The following is a 16,219-nucleotide window of genomic DNA, read 5'->3' as shown; positions in this document are numbered from 1 at the left end:
CTAATTCTAGTCAGCAAAAAAGATCGAGGAACTTTCATGTGGAAAATTTATTGCAACTAAGGGCCAACTACTAAAGCTCGATTTCTACAATCCTAAAATCCATTGCTTGAAATGCCAAAATGCATTAGAATCTTTGCACCAACAAACTGACAATTGTAATCAATGGTAGCAGATTGTGATACATTACTAATTGGTAGAGATGCACACCATGGCTTACACCTCTCCATATGCTGACTCAAACATGTCAACTAGTTTCCATATATTAACAAGATACTTAATTGCCACACCCCATCAATCGGTTAACTCTCACTATTGGTGGTTTGTGCTACTTGGCCAGCAGAGACAAGGTGCTTCAGGGGCAATTCCACACATTGATTTGCATTCACTCGATATAGTCTATTTCCTCATATAGATTTAGTTCACTCCACAGGAATTTCCTTGATTGATGCTTGTTTGTAGGAGCTTTTGTACAACTTTGACGACCCCCAATTACACAGTCAATTTATGGAGACATATGAGACTTCGACTATGGTTTCCATTGTTGTGCTGATACTATGTCAGCTGCCCTTGTGACAAATAATTTCGTATACATATATAGTGCCTGTATATATATATATATATATATATATATATAGCGTACAAGTAAAGACGAGCAGTGTGTATTCCCTCTGTTGCTGATATAGTTTAGTATATGTCTCTAACTTGATGATGAGAAGGATACCCGATTCAGAGAATAACCTGATTAATCTCGACCACACCAATCTGATCCCTTCGAGCAAGACCAATCGAATGCATGTTTAAACTACTACAAACAAGCAGTGAAGTAGCCTCCACTGAAATATAGATGATGAAATAGTTTTCTATCTTTTTTGTTTGTTTTTTGATTGTAGTAGTCAGAGTTGTCAAATCTGCATTAAGAGATTCTATATGTATCTATAAAACATATAGTGCTAAAAATATAATTAAAAAAAACAGACATTGATTTTACACCTTATATACAAAACCTCTCATTTTCTTTAAACTTCTCTTTTTAATTCAATTATAAAAAAGTGAAAATTTCCACCTTTCCTCCTCCATGAACTCAAATAAAATTGTCTCAAAAAAAGAAAAACTCTGTTGTTTATAATCTATAGGACATGTTTTACGCTCTAAAATGCTCAACAAATAAGACTTTAGTAGCAGTGATCATTGTCATGTAAAACTATACCTAAATGTCATCTATAAAATTCTAAAATACAATTTCTTTTTAGCACTTGCGCTATCATCATAATTATTGGGCCCAACAAGTGATTGAATCCAACAGACAGAATATATTGATGCTTCATGATTAAACTCAAAATCTAGGCATTCAACAGTGCTATGCATATAGATTCCCGATCTATTCCCCTCTCGCTCCTGCTGTCTCTAAAATCATAAAGCTGCAGTGTGTGTTGGGTGGGGGAAGAATCTAATTCGCCTGCTGCGTTTGGGCCACACCCCCACCTTCCAAAGGCTGCCATCCTCTCTCCCTCTTTACCTCTCCACTTCCTCATATACAAAAATTTAACAAAATAAAAAAAAATATACGACAAATAATAAAGAGAATCAAAATTTAAATATCAAATAGAATAAATATTTTAAAAGTAAACCAAATACCTACATTAAATAAAAAAAAAAAACACGAAGGAATCTCCTTCCCATCGTATCTCCTCTTTTCCCCCCACTTAGATCACACCCTTTAATTTGCTCTCTCACACACACTATCTCATGGGCCTACATTTGAATTTTCATAGATTGCCCCCATCCATTTGAAATCAACGTCTGTTCTTTTTGGCATCATCGATCAACAATTGTTCATGTAGTAGCAGATGATACATCTGGAGACCAATTGAAGACGCTCTTAAAACCACAACCAAGATTTTTTTTTTTTTTGAAAGAAAAGGTGAAACTTAAACAGTACAACCATCACATTTCTCATATCTATAATTTGACTGATGATATCAACTCAGTTCCCCACCATGAACAAACGACATCAAGAAGCATAAACACAAATGCTACAACAGAACAAAAGTGAGTAATAGAATTTCCTATCTCTTAATGGAACGCACCATTTGGAGTGGGGAGATCAGACCATGCCGCCAGAGAAGGGCTATTATTCCAGTAACCGAACTCCGCTGCAGTAGACAGGTGTGGGATTGGGTCCGTGATCGTCGTTGTCGCTGAAGAAGCAGTAGCAATGCCGGAATTCGACAGCATAGAACTCGAAGCAGAGGAACCGTTACGAGACGAATGATAAAACCCGCCATTGGCGTTGCCGATCACGGTCTGCAATGGCTCGTTGTAGTAATTGGACGAAGATTTGAACTTTTGGTACAGGTCTTGGATTTCTGAGCTCGGCATTTCGCATACAGTCTGCAGGTTGTTGCCATTTTGCTGCGTCAGTTGCCGTGACTGCGGCAGCTGTTGCTGGTAGGAATAGTTGCTGCTGTTGTTGAGGTGGTTCTTCAACAGAGAGGCGCTCAAACCGAGCTGGCTCAGGGGATCCAAGCTCAGGGCGTGCGCATTTAGATCGGCCGCATTGCTTGAACAGAGCAAGGACCGGTCCTCCTTGACTCTCACCGCCGGCGAGCTAAGGTTGAGGCCGCAGTGCGTGGCGGAGCTCTGCACTCCGGCGCCGGACCTTAACAGGCTCATCAGATGGGAAGTGTGTGGCGAAGCCCACAGCAACGGGCTGCTGGCGGAGAAGTCGCTGTCCATCCCGCCGCCGCCCAATCCGGACCTTAGAATGAGGTCGGATCCATTGACCGGCGACTTGGCCTTGTTGGGAGGCGCAGGCTTAGCGCCGCAGACGGCGGCGGCGATGGCGGGGACGGCCTTGGTCTTGCGGCAGCCTCCGCCAATGGGTACGTTGCGGAGGGCGCCGCCCTTGGTCCAGTAACGCCGGCAGGTCTTGCAGAAGTGGCGCGGCTGGGTGAGGTTATAGTTGTTGTAGTAGCAGAACTTGGTGTTGGTGGAGTCGCACCTCGGGCACCGAAGATTCTGCTGCTGCTGTTGCTGGTCTCCGGCGGCTGCCGCCGACGTGAGTGAAGAAGAAGGAGAGGAGATAGTGGAGGAGGTAGGGGAGTGGTCGATGAGGTGGGAGATCGTCTTCCTCTCCTCCACAACTCCGCCTAACAATCCTTGAATCATTTTGCCGAACGAGAGAATGATCGATATGCAATTGGAGTACGCAAAGAAAAGAAACAACAGCAAAAAGGAAATCAAGAAATGCAGTAGCTTTGAGTGAGTGGGGATGAAACGGGAGGAGGAGCCGAGATGGTGCTTGGATCAGAGCGATGGATAATGAAGAGAATAACGTGAAGTGGATGGTGGATTATATAGGACGATGGAGAGTGAAAGAGGGAAACTGCCATGGATGCACTTGTTGTCTCTCATCAAGCAAACCGAACCCAGAACGAGAGAGAGAGAGGTTTTGGGGAACTGCAACGTCGCTAGTATTATTCTGCGGGGGCGCGCAGAGAGACTCATGAGGACTGTATAATTATAAGCACCATCACAAGATTTAAATTTTTTTTAATGAATTTTCGTCTGTCGCAGTACAAATAAGTAAAAAAAAAAACGTAATATAATTCCATTAATTCCCACTGACACGATTCTGGTTACGTCCTTGAAAGATCCAATTTTAAGATTCTTACTGTGTATAATAAATATTCTTTCCATATGTAGTACAAACTCTATCATGATGATATAAACACAAAACAGTACTAGAAATGGTTAAATTAAATGAAATTTCAGTCAACAGATATAACTGGGCACGTCGGATAGGGCCCCATAGTGCCTAGGCTAAGAACCCTAGCTACTAGATACACAGAGAATGGTTGTTAGATTTGGATGAGATTTAAAACAAATATATAAATACAATGGTCGGGGACAGTGGGCAGGGCATCTTGTCATGTTCCTCGATAGTAGATACAAATTGGAACGCAATGATCTTCCTTCATCGGGTTCGACACTCGCCATGGCAGCACAAGTGCACAAGGAGGTCCTCCAACAGTTCGTTTAACTAATATTTTAATCTGATCGAAGATTACTGCAAAGCCGATCCGTTTAAGTTAAGCAGGAACGTTGTCATCGAAAGAGAATTGTCAGAGCATGAGAAGGTGCATGACTGAAGTCCAATTCGGTCCGAGTGAATCTGTTCAAGATATATCTTGGAAGGAAACGGCATTAAAGGACGTTGGAACAAGAGCTTGTCTGGTCTGGTCTGGTCTGGTCTTCACTGTCGTCTGCGATCTAATTAATTTATTAATCAAGATTTGTGGCGTCCAAAGATGATGATTACGAAGGGAGGCTAAGTTGCTTGGGGCAGCGTGCAAATGGGAATGTCTCCTTTGCGTCTGCCCTTTGTCTGGATAATTGCATGGACGTTTCCCATGCAGGAAATTAGACTTAATTAATAAGGGTTAATCCCACTATGTCGATCTCCTGCATCAAATACTTCTCAATTCATTTTTTTCCCCTACCACCAATTTCCATCGTTTCCTCACAATTTCAGAGTAATACAAATCTTACATGATTAATACCATTTATGTATTTATATAATTTATTAATTCAAGATCTGCTTCGCCACATATGGTTCGTATCTTACAGACTCTTAATCGTTGTAGTTTATCTCTTTCTCTTAATTATTGTTCCTCTATTATTAACTAATGATGACTTTGAGAGAATTTTCAGTCGTTTGATCTTGGCGTTAATAAACACCTTGCAATGATTCTCTTACCTTAAATTCTATGCTGATCATTATAGATAAAAGGTGAGCAATCCAATAACTTTATTCATCCAAAAATATTTGGCAACTGAATTTTTTTAATTCTTGTATTAACTTCTTAAAAAAATTAGCAAAACTTTTTTCTTGCGTAATATAATAAAAAATTTCAAATAAAAACCTCTATACATGTTATTATGTTTTTCTATATACCCACCCTCTATATATGCACATGTACATGTGTCCAACTTTTCTAAGAACTTTAAGAGTACTTAATTAAATATTCTATCTTCTCACTTAACCTTTTATAATTTTATACTCTTTTTTAATCTATTTTTAATTAATAAAAACTGATAAATCTTGACATGTTTTGTACGATCATGTTGAATTAGATTATGAGTTATATTGGATGCTATTTTGTTATTACAGAACATGAAAACTAAATTGATTTCACAAACGAGTATATATATATATATATATATATATATATATATATATATATATATATATATAGTATATATATGATCTAAGTCTTGTTTGAGAAATTTCAACCACAATGCTTCATAAATTCCTACGATCATCCATCCGTACTCAAATTTTGCACTAGATCATACAACAACATTCTATTTCTTGCTTCTCCATATAACTAAATTATCACCTACAAAGGTAAGGTATTATGAAGTTGATCACCAATCACCAAATTAAACTGCTCCAACCTAATCAACATAGTATATATATACATTGATATTTTGCTTGCTTATGTTTTAGATACCTTAGAATTCATATATTGTTCAACGTGATTATGCATGAACAGAAATACTGAATAACTATATATACTAAAGGCATAGGCTAGATCTAGTTTAATTATGTGACTAAGCACATCAATCTTTCAATAAATCTTTAATAATGTGATTTATATATCTAAGGATTGTTTCCCATTTTCCATTCACTTTATATTATTCCTTGATTCATTATAATATAACATTATCAATTTATCTCACAGTTAATTATATATTTCTATATTATCTCTCTATATAAGATTCATGCTAATATCAACAACAAAGTGAACACAATTATCCCATCAAAGTTGTGACAAAGAATGCTTGGAATTATAATTTAATTCCATATCAACGTTAGCGGACATGATCTATCATGGTGCACAAGTATTATCAATATGCAACACTCATGCAAATGAATTAGTACGTAACGTGGTCCAAAGTTTCATCCAGCAAGAAGACATGCACTGGGGAAGGCCAGAGTAGCTAGCTCCATCATTGGCCATAGTGTTCCTGCGAATTCATAGCATAAACTGACAGAATGAAGTCCATGTATCTCCAATCCTTCAGTGTGTTTCGAGCGGTTCGAAATTGGTCGCCAAATGGCTGGGAGAAGAAGACAAGCAGCTGGTCTTCATCCTTGTCTTCTCCTTTTGGAACCTTTGGAAGCTCAGAGACAGAGACGATACTGTTCCTCATGTCACCGGGACTAGTGGGAATCCTTCAGGAGAACCCAAGAATCCATCCGTATCGATCCCTCGACTGACACATGACCACTCTGTTCAATTAATCTGCATCCATTCCTCCCTTGTCGTCCCTTAGTCAGAGAGTCCCATCTGCAATCCTGACACGTACGCTCCATCATCGGGTGATGCCTGGGGCCACTGAGAAGGATCAATAGGAAATGGCTGCTACGTAGTCCGTATTCGGTCGTATGTGGAGGAAAGTAGCGTACATAAACAAAAGACGAGGAGGTAGCGATGGCAGATGGCGCAAACAGAGAACTGGGTAGCGGTGCTACGAGTGTTAGATTCGGTGGGCGTTCCGAGGCATGGCGGTCAGTGCGCGTGCAGTCAGGGAGCAGGGCTGGGGGGCCGAGGCCACGGCGAAAGCGACGGCTCACCGCCTCCACCTCCGCCACCGTAACCGTATAGCTAGCTAGCGCAACCTCTGCCCGTGGCTACGTCCGGGCCGAATCGTACGGAACAGTTTCACCTAAACGGGCGGTTCACTCGGTGGCGCGCACAAGCCCACCGCGGTCGCCGTCAAAAAGAGATAACCGACAAGAGGAGATCGAAGAAGTGATGGTGCCCTCGGAATCCGGGCTCCCTAGCTCCAAATCAGACTTGAAGAGCCCCCTTCCCCTCCGCTCCCCCAAATCTTTCAATTAGCAACAGTGTTGGTGTGATGCATGCTTACTGGTAAGAGGAAAGAAAGACAGAAAAGTAAAGGAGGGGGGAGACAGAAGGATAGATTCCCTTCAGCTCTCTTTTCTGGATCATGGCTCTGCAATGGAAGCTGGGACGAGAACCCATCGATGGGGTGCCAATGGTACATGTAATGCATGCGACAGCTAGTCAGTGACGCTGGCGCAGGAGCAGGCAGGGGAAGGTGGGTGATGCATGTATGTCAGTGCGCGCATCATATGGCATAATGATGATATGACCCCCAGTGCATGACTTGACATGACATGGAGAACATACCCATCCCATTCATGGATCCATCATCCATTCAATTCTCACGATCTCTCGTCGCAGTACCTTCACTGATCATGATGGATACGGCTGCTCCCCCAGCAGCAGGCAGCTTCGCCTTTCCTAGGGCTTCACGAATCCATCTCCATCTCCATCTCCATCCCATGCAATGCAATGAAACACAACAGACATGGAAATTGTCGATGTGGTAATAATCCATTTTGACATATGAATATAAATATATATTGGGTAGGCTCTGTTTGGTGTTCATGGTCTTCGTGGATTTTCGTGCTGGTGGAATGGTCCTCGGTCTCCGCGGTACGCCTGATCGTCGACTACAAAAGGCTTAAAGAGGAGCCACTATGGAGGCCATGCCGCCCACATAGATTTCAGTCGTCTGTAAGCCTGATCGTCTACTACAAAAGGCTTAAAGAGAAGCCAATGTGGAGTGCACGCTGCCACATGGATTTCCTAACCAGAAGGACCACTTTTGCCTACCCTTAAAACTTCGTAAAGTCCCAATTATCTTCATAATGCAGTGCTATAGAACTAGTAGATACATCATGGGAATTTGGATATGAGTAGGTAGGTAGGTAGTACATTGGCAGCATTGGCAATGGTGAGCATGTTGGGGAGCCGCCATTGGAGAGGAAAGATTCGGTCATGGCAGGTGAGGAAAAAAAATTCTTGTGTCCGACAGGGGGAGGGCTCCATGCATGACCAAAGTTTGGGCGCAAAGATTCGATGTCAAAATTAGATTACTGCATGAGATTATTCCAATTTTCTGTGGATTAGTTTGATGGAATCTACTGTGTTTGTTTGGTTTTGTGGATTACTTGTATGCGCTTAAATCCATGATTAAAGAAAACTTAATTATAAATCCTAAATTTTCTTAACTGAAAAACAAAATCGCATAAAAGTAAGAGCACAAGTATTTTTTATATGACAAAAAAAATAGTCCCTCAAGTGAATCAAATGCCAATTTGTCTAATTATTGGCAAAGCCAATAAACTTGATGCAATGGGGCAAAAATTAGGCATCATGTTAATATTACGACCATCACAGCTAGAGCTATTAGTTGCCTTATGGTTTTGCTAAAAGGTATCCATATATACCAGCTACATGAGCTAATGCTAACTATGGACTTATTCTGCAGACTACTTTCAACCATGTATAAAAAAGGGTAGCTGTTAGGCAATCTAAACAACAGTTTGGAGATCATGTTGCCAACTAATTTTAACTCGTAGTTAAAATCATACTTGTTCTTCAAGACTGGTAGTTATCATTTGTCTTTGACTCGAACTCAGAATTTAGAATGCTCATAGAGTAGTTTCATCTCTTCAAACTTCACTTTTCATTCTGCTCATGATATGATCCTTTGTTGAAACAATAGTGCTTATCTAGAGCTGAGGACTTGTACACTTATTGTTGATCTCAGTTCAGGAACCTGAATTTACATTGAAACAAAAAATTAAAAGAAATGGAAAAACCCATAAGATAATTTCAAAAAGTACATAAAACAAGTTCCAAGGATTTAGGACTAATTGTGTCCTGTCCTCTTTCGTTCCTAATCTAGATGAACACTTGCAGTTTGATAAACAAATCTTTCAGAGTCTACATACCTGTAGTGCATCAACAACTTATCCCTGAAAGATAGTGTATGCCATCTATCAGCTACAGAAATAAGTTCTTGCCTTGTATAAAACTTACAATGTCCAGTTTCCTCTTTACAATTCTTTTGTTCAATATCTCATGCTCTTTCCAGGTCATGAGAAAGCTTTTATTGTAGAGTGATGTGCTCCTGAGACTGCGTCAAGTGTGAGTTAATATCTTGGCTTTCCTTCTCTGAATCATGTAAAGAAGTTTGGTGATGTAGGAGGGCATCCTTTTCCAATATCACTCCTTTGCACTCATCTGAAGGAACTTTAAATGTCCAATTTCTGTAAGATAAGCTTCATTTGTCTCTGAAAACTTGTTCACTGTGATCAATGCAACAGTGGCACACAACTCGGCTTTCTTTATTTGTTCTTCATTGACTTTAATTTTCTTCTCTAATTTGTTTATAATAGACACCTTGTCTGCTATCTCGGAGGTCAACCGATAAATTTCTCGTTCTTTATCACAACTTTCCTGTTGCTGTGCTTCAGATATCGCAAGTGTTGCTCCCCTTAAAGATCTCAACTTCCATTCCATATCATACCTAAAACTCTGTGCCTCCTCCAAGCACTTATGTAGCTCCTCAATAATCAAATCTCTTTCTGATATGCCCCTAATCATCCTCTCAACCTGCTCACCTACCCAACTCCTTTGTGGAATTGATTCAGTGATAGAATCAAGCTGCTCAGTAGCTTCTTCAAGAAATGTAGTTCCATCATAAAGGATGTCAGCAATCTCATATGCTAATCTTTCCCAATCTTCAGTTAAGGACCTTATTTTCTCATCTTTGTTGTCAACTAGTCGTCCAAGATCTTCTTTCTCCTGAGTCACCAAGGAAAGCCTTGTTTGGAGAGCTTTCATTTCATTTTCCAAATCAATGAGGCTTTGCTTCATGAATGACTCATATTTTTCATTGTCGGCCACCTGCTTGTGAAGTGAAAAAAGTTCCTCTTGCAAGGATACAATTACCTCAGTAGTCTGAATCTCGAGCTGCCCAAGAACTTCCTCTAGTTCAAGAGATCTCTGAGATGCCAAATCATCTTTGCACTTCCTGTTCAGATCTCTAGCCTTTTCTAAGGAAGCATGAATTTTTCTCAATTTTTGTATAGGAGAGTTCTCATCGTTATAATGTCCAAAAGCTGTGTTTTTCATCTCCTCGTTGGAATGAAAATTACATTGGTTTCTCAATATAGATATTTCCTTCTCCTTTTCCTTTAAAAGCACCACTTGTTGATTGCACTTTGCTCTAACTCCTTCCATCTCTTTTATTAATAATAAACGTTCTGATTCAAGCACTTCAATGATGGATCTCGCATCTTTCAGCTCATCTTTTATATCTTGATGCTCTTTTCTCAAAAATGACACAGTTGCATTTGCAGATTTAAGCTCATTATCTGCATGATTAGCTCCCTCCTCTACTTCTCTGCGAATAGACTTCTCCTCTGCAAGGATCGTTTTAAGTATATCTATCTCCAAGTGTAAATTCAGGATTTCTTCCCGCTGAACTGCTATTTGTCCATAGACCTGTGTATCTGCATGTGATAGCTGGGATGGTTTTGCCTGGAGCAATATCGAGACCATTATATATATGCCATGTTAGACAATTCACTGGTCAAGAACATGAATTTTTAGTTCTGGAGAAAGGACACGTAGAAAAACAATGGTGTTTTGCACATGAAACTTACCTGGTTTTCCATGTCTGACTTTAGGTGCTGATCGAGCTTTCCATCAAACACTTGCATAAGCTGCAACAACAAAACCGACTGTTTAATTTCAAGAACTTCCATGTGACATAACCAATTGTAATGATAGCTATTAGTAGAGACCTTGTTGCGCAATTCAGACACTTCGGCTATTAAATGCTCTCTCTCCCCAGCTTCATAGAAATCCTGAAACCTGTAAAATAATGTCAAGAAATGGAAAAAAAAGAGACCAAATCAGTAAACAGAAGGCAAACGACTAGCTATACATGAATTACCTTCTCAATTGATCCAATAGCCTTTTGTTTTCCAATGCAAAGTTTGCCAATTCAGGATTCCCCTCAACTCTTGCATGAAACAACTGTACCTCTTCAGAAAGGGCTCGTTTTTCATCCAGCAAGCATGAGTCAATTCCCACCTGACCTTCCAGAAGGCTTTCCATTTGGCAAATCTTGTCCTGCTGCAGTTGAAGGATTTGTTTAATGCTCTGAGTATCTTCATCTTTTTGATGAACCTGTTAAAAACACAAGTAATGCTCCTCATCACGTCTCATACAAATGGAAGACAATGTCTAGGTGATTCTTTCAACAAAAGATATTTTCAAATTTATATCACAAACATGAAATGATATTGCAAAAACAGCCTTAAAATTCTAGGCATGCTTACATCTCAGCATTATGGTTTTACATTGAATCTAGAAAATTAGTAAATCTGTAGGTGCTCCAAATATTTCCTTGACTAACGAATGTGCACTCAGTTCTCAACCTTCAAATTAATGACCAACAGTCTCACTAAGTTTAGACAATAGGAAAAGTAAAAAAAAAAAAAACTTACTAGGTAATTCAACTGCTCAATTTCTGCTTCAAGTTCCTTTCTTCTAGTATCTGCTATATTTTCTCTTCGTAGTGAGCCAGCTAATAATGCTTCAAGTGATTGCAACTGCATTTTTAATCATAAAACACCATTACTCGCTACATTCATTTCATATCTTACGTTGAATTCATTGAATACAAAACATATGCTAAACATTCTATTTATGAATTCTTAAACACAGACACCATTTGAAGGAATCAGCATTTTTAACCCATATTATTTCATTCTCCGAGACAAGAAGCACTTTATCATTTATATTTCAATAAATGAAAAGATAAGCCTTTTTAAAAGAATCTCATGCAGTCAGAAAATGTGGCAGATATCAAAGTGCAGCCTCCAGTACCTGCTTCACTGAAATTGTGGCACTGTTGAAATCTTGACCAGTCTGCAACTCTTTACCATTTGCTTCAACAGTAGAAATATCCAAAAGTTCATTCTTCGAATCTTCAAAAATTGATGTGCGAAATGACAGAGATCTGGACACGTTTTCACGCTTAAGAACTGCAAGTTCCTCCTGGGATGAAGTTTCCATAGAGGCATTTTGTTGAGCACTACTTTTAGAGGGAAAGTATTTCTAAGAATAAGAATCAGAAAAAAAATGAACATAAATTGTTTTAGGAGCTTGAGTCCACCTTTAGTAGATGTATTTGACGGCGTAATGCACCAACATCTTCTGAAGCATCTCCATTTACAACAGCCTTACAATTGAGGAGGGAAAAAGAATGTTTTTTTAACAAATTAACTGTTTAAAATCAAACAATAAGAAAATCTGAAAATTCTTAACACAAGTTGTTACATTATTCTGAATGAGCCTTGCTCGCTGAGCAAATCTAAGGGTACTTAGGGTCTCATTAGCAGAGCTGCATGTGACATGAAAGTAAAACAGTGTGCATTAGTCTACCATGTCACAAATTTAAAAAAAAAATGAGAGGGAATAACTTTTTATGTACCATATTGAAGGGCTGACATTTGCAATAATCATGGTTTTGGAGTTGCCACCAAGTGAATCCTGAGATGATGATACACATGAAACTGGAAATAGAAGAGCTTGATATAAACACGAAAGGGTAACTTGTTTTAGTATTTCTTACTTGGAGAAGAAATGTGAGCCTTGAATCCCTATAAGGAACATGTCTTTGCTTCCCTTGAGCCACATCGGCAAGAACCATTATCACATGACTATAAATGTATTTGAAAATGTCATTATTAGAAGTTTAATAAACAACCTTTGGCACTGTTGGGTGAAGCAAACGTAACATGAGAGAAGATAAATAATTTAGTGATAAAGAAGGAATTTTTTAGTGTTCTACTAAATACCCAAGCGTTGACAATGACTTATTGATACTTGCAGCTTCTTTTAGGCGTTCACCTTCAGCACCTGAAGTTTTCTGCCTGTTAAGTGATGCAAATTAGTGGAGAAGTATAGATAACAAAACAATCTAATAGAAAACCATATTAACCTTTCTGAGCCAGCTAGATCAACAAGATTTAGTCTTGCACTTCGAATGTTTACAATAAAATCTTTTTCCCATCTACTCTCAATTATACAAGTAAAAACAGTATGTGAGCGGCTGCTTTCATGGTTCATGTTTGTAGATGCCATTTTCCTATTGGAAGCACCCTGATAATCGGTTTCAGAATTGAGGTTTAACAAACACAAAAGGCAAAATAACATTTATGATGATGAAAGGTGGAGATTGAATGTAATTTTACCTGTATAAGAAGCTTAAGAACATCGTTGGCATTCTCAACCACATATTCGGTAAGATTTTCAACGTAGATACCCTTCCTAATATCTTCTCTCAACTATTCACAAGTTATGAGGCAAAATGAAACAACGGGCAATATATTAGCTATATGATCATTCTTCTGTTGTCAATTGTTTCCCTTATTAACCAATACAACAGACATCAGAAGTGTAAAAGGAACTTACATGTAGACAGGTAGATGAAGGGCCAAGTAGATCAATAATTTGCTCATTGTATATCTCCAGGAACGAACATTTGCAGGTATACTTAAGTTTTTCATCCTTCCTGCTTTCTTCCTCCTGCGATGAAAAGACAAGAGGACTGAATGCTTATATCTTAGTTGAAGGTACAATAAAAAATAATACTAGCACCATTTATAAAAACTCACGACTTTGACTCTTGCAAACAAAAACTCAAAAATTCTTGGTATCATTCCGAGGTTCGGGCCATTCTCAAGTTCTAGCTCTTCAGCCTCACCAAGCATTGTGTATGTCTTCCCACTTCCTGTCTAAAGTAGCAATGCATGAATTAGAAGGTATAAAAATGAGTATAAACCACAAAAGGATCAGAAAACTAAAAAAAATATGATAGTTGCGAAAATACAATGTACCTGTCCATATGCGAACACACAACTATTATATCCAGAGATGCAGTTCTCAACCATTGGCAGACCAGCCACTCGAAAGAGCATCTCCTACATATATTTTCAAAAAAAAAAAAAATCAGATGGAACCATATGAATGCTCCGACTTCCTTAATTCATAACCACTTACCTGGTTGACTGTTTCACATGCAACGTGATCGAATGTAAAACGGCTCCCCGGTTGTCCAATCCAAGTTATATTTTGTGCACTTTCTTGCTTCAAGCATCTGTAGAAACCTCGAAGGCTCTTTTCCATGCTATTGAGAGGACGCACACGAATGATTACCTATGCAGGTTCAAAAAAGTTTGAAAAGCGTCTCCATTATGTAGCACCCATACTAACCAATACAATGGTTTACAATGCTGTGAACCTCCTAAGGATGATATCTTCTTTTTTTTTTTTGGCACGTCTTGATTAAAACTCTCATGGACAATTTCTTGATGTAATAAAGCTTGGTCAACTAACAAACAGTTTTAACATGCCAATTGGCCCTATCCTTTGAGCTTTCATGTTTGTGTTTGATATTACATTTCATTCCATAAGCACGCTGATGAAACTTGAAAAAAGAAAATATATGTTACTAGAACATATTATGTTACCGATACCTGAACATTATTATCCATCCAGAATGATGTATTCTCTTTGAGTTCAAAGTGAGGAACTTCATCTGAATTCACAACACTAGGAAGAGCAGATGATACTGGAGTCCCTTTGGACGATACGCCAAAGCTCATTCTTTGTGTCCCGACACTAATGGGAGGACGGGTATTGCTTATACCTGAGTTAGCCAGCTTCATAACACTCTTTCCCGGAGTGCTCCTAGTGGAACTGAAGTCTGAGCGTACCAATGAAGCTTTCCCGGCTGTCCTATTTGGACGAGGAGTCCTCAATCCGTTCACATCTCCAATGCCTAAGTCTCCTTCATGACTGAGAGGCGAAAGCAAAGTGTTTGAAACACGGTAGCTCCAGTTGTCACCATTCGTCGTAGGGTTAGTCTTCGATACACAACCCAACCTGTACCCAACTTCCATCTTCTCCGGAATACGAAAGATCGTTTGAGATGGATCCGAACCCTTAGTCTGGTTCTCCGACAGGTTCCTATCCGGTTTCCTCCTCAAAATCGCGCTTTGATCTAACCCAGATTTAGGGTTCTGCACTATTTCCTGGATCGTTTGCAGAGGAGGTCGAAAAGGATCAGATTCCAACTGCGAGGCCGTCGAATCAGCAGGGAGATTTTCATCCCTGTTTTCAGCGATAGAAGCTTTCTCAGAGTTCGCACACCGGCGAAAAATCCCCAAATCCCTCATCATCCTACAAAAAAACCACACGGGAAACACAATCAAAAGAGGGGAAAGGGAAAATTATACGAAAACAGCTTCGAAATTCTCGATCTACAACAGAGGCTTTCAAAATTTACATGAACGAGGAATCGGAGGAGGAATCCTGATGAAACTAGTTCGCTTTCTAGTAGGATGTTGAGAGTGGATTTGTTGCAGCGGCGAGCAGAATTTCGGCGTAGAGTTCAAGATGGATTTGAAATTGAGGCGGCCATGTTGCCGTGGGGTTTGAAAAGAGGCAGGAGGGGTATTTCGGGAAAGGCAGGCAAAATATATCATTAAGGCCACATGTTCACAATTCATTTACTCGTTCTCGTCAAATTGGCACGACAACGGCTACTTTTGATAAGGGCTGTCTATTTTTAATCAACGGCCCGGCCCATTAATGAAAATAAGGCACTGTTTTTCTTTCTTTTTTTTTCCTTGTCTAGCATTTTTCCAAATATTTGTTTTTTTTCTACTTTCTTGCATCCTCTGCATCTGTTTGATTACTTCTTGGGCCTCCATTGGTGGAATGCTCCTTTTTAACAAGTTAAGCATTGCTTTAGTTTTTAATAATCATTTTCCTGGTGCAGCAGAATCACAAGCTAGCAAAGGACTCGGGAACTCACTATGTTTCATTTAGTATATCGTGTCCAGTTGATACTATAACTCATGTTAAACTGGTGTTTTCTTCTATGAACTGACGCTTTAAATCCAGGACTACAAGAACTGCTATCCACTTCAAATATGAATGATTTCAGAAAGTGCACAAACCATTAGCAAGGACGGTAAGAGAAGAATGAATGGAAAATACCAGCACTTTCACTCAGAATGGCGTTGCCATATACTTGGAGACTTGCTGAATTTGCTATCTCCAATACAAGGATAATGATCAAAGATGTAACTGAATTTTGTTGATATTAAATACATCCAGTGAATCAACCACAAATCACTCAGCAAACAAGCTACCAAACACTCAATCTATCTCATAAACTGAGAAAGGTGCTAAACATATAATCTCCAATAACAATCATGATCACGGCCTCTATAATTTTGTTGTAGTCG

The 16,219-nt window shown here is 39.3% G+C and overlaps 1 protein-coding gene and 1 pseudogene across 1 annotated transcript; both read right to left on the bottom strand.

Annotated features, from left to right (window-relative positions):
- Positions 1-2,073: 2,073 nt before the first annotated feature.
- On the bottom strand, positions 2,074-3,168 carry LOC141825760 (uncharacterized). Its single transcript, XM_074713147.1, has one exon. The coding sequence runs from the start codon at positions 3,166-3,168 to the stop codon at positions 2,074-2,076; it is 1,095 nt and encodes a 364-aa protein (XP_074569248.1).
- A 5,480-nt stretch (positions 3,169-8,648) lies between these two features.
- LOC141822993 (kinesin-like protein KIN-12F) lies at positions 8,649-15,145 on the bottom strand (annotated as a pseudogene).
- Positions 15,146-16,219: the final 1,074 nt, after the last annotated feature.

This window comes from Curcuma longa, chromosome 3, assembly GCF_044706935.1.
Source record: "Curcuma longa cultivar G26 ecotype Majalengka, Jawa Barat chromosome 3, ITB_CL_G26_1.1, whole genome shotgun sequence".
NCBI lineage: Eukaryota > Viridiplantae > Streptophyta > Magnoliopsida > Zingiberales > Zingiberaceae > Curcuma > Curcuma longa.
This window is presented reverse-complemented; position numbering and strand designations above follow the sequence as displayed.

Excerpts from the sequence above, each read along its gene's own strand:
- LOC141825760 (XM_074713147.1), bottom strand. The coding sequence starts at position 3,168 with ATGATTCAAGGATTGTTAGGCGGAGTTGTGGAGGAGAGGAAGACGATC.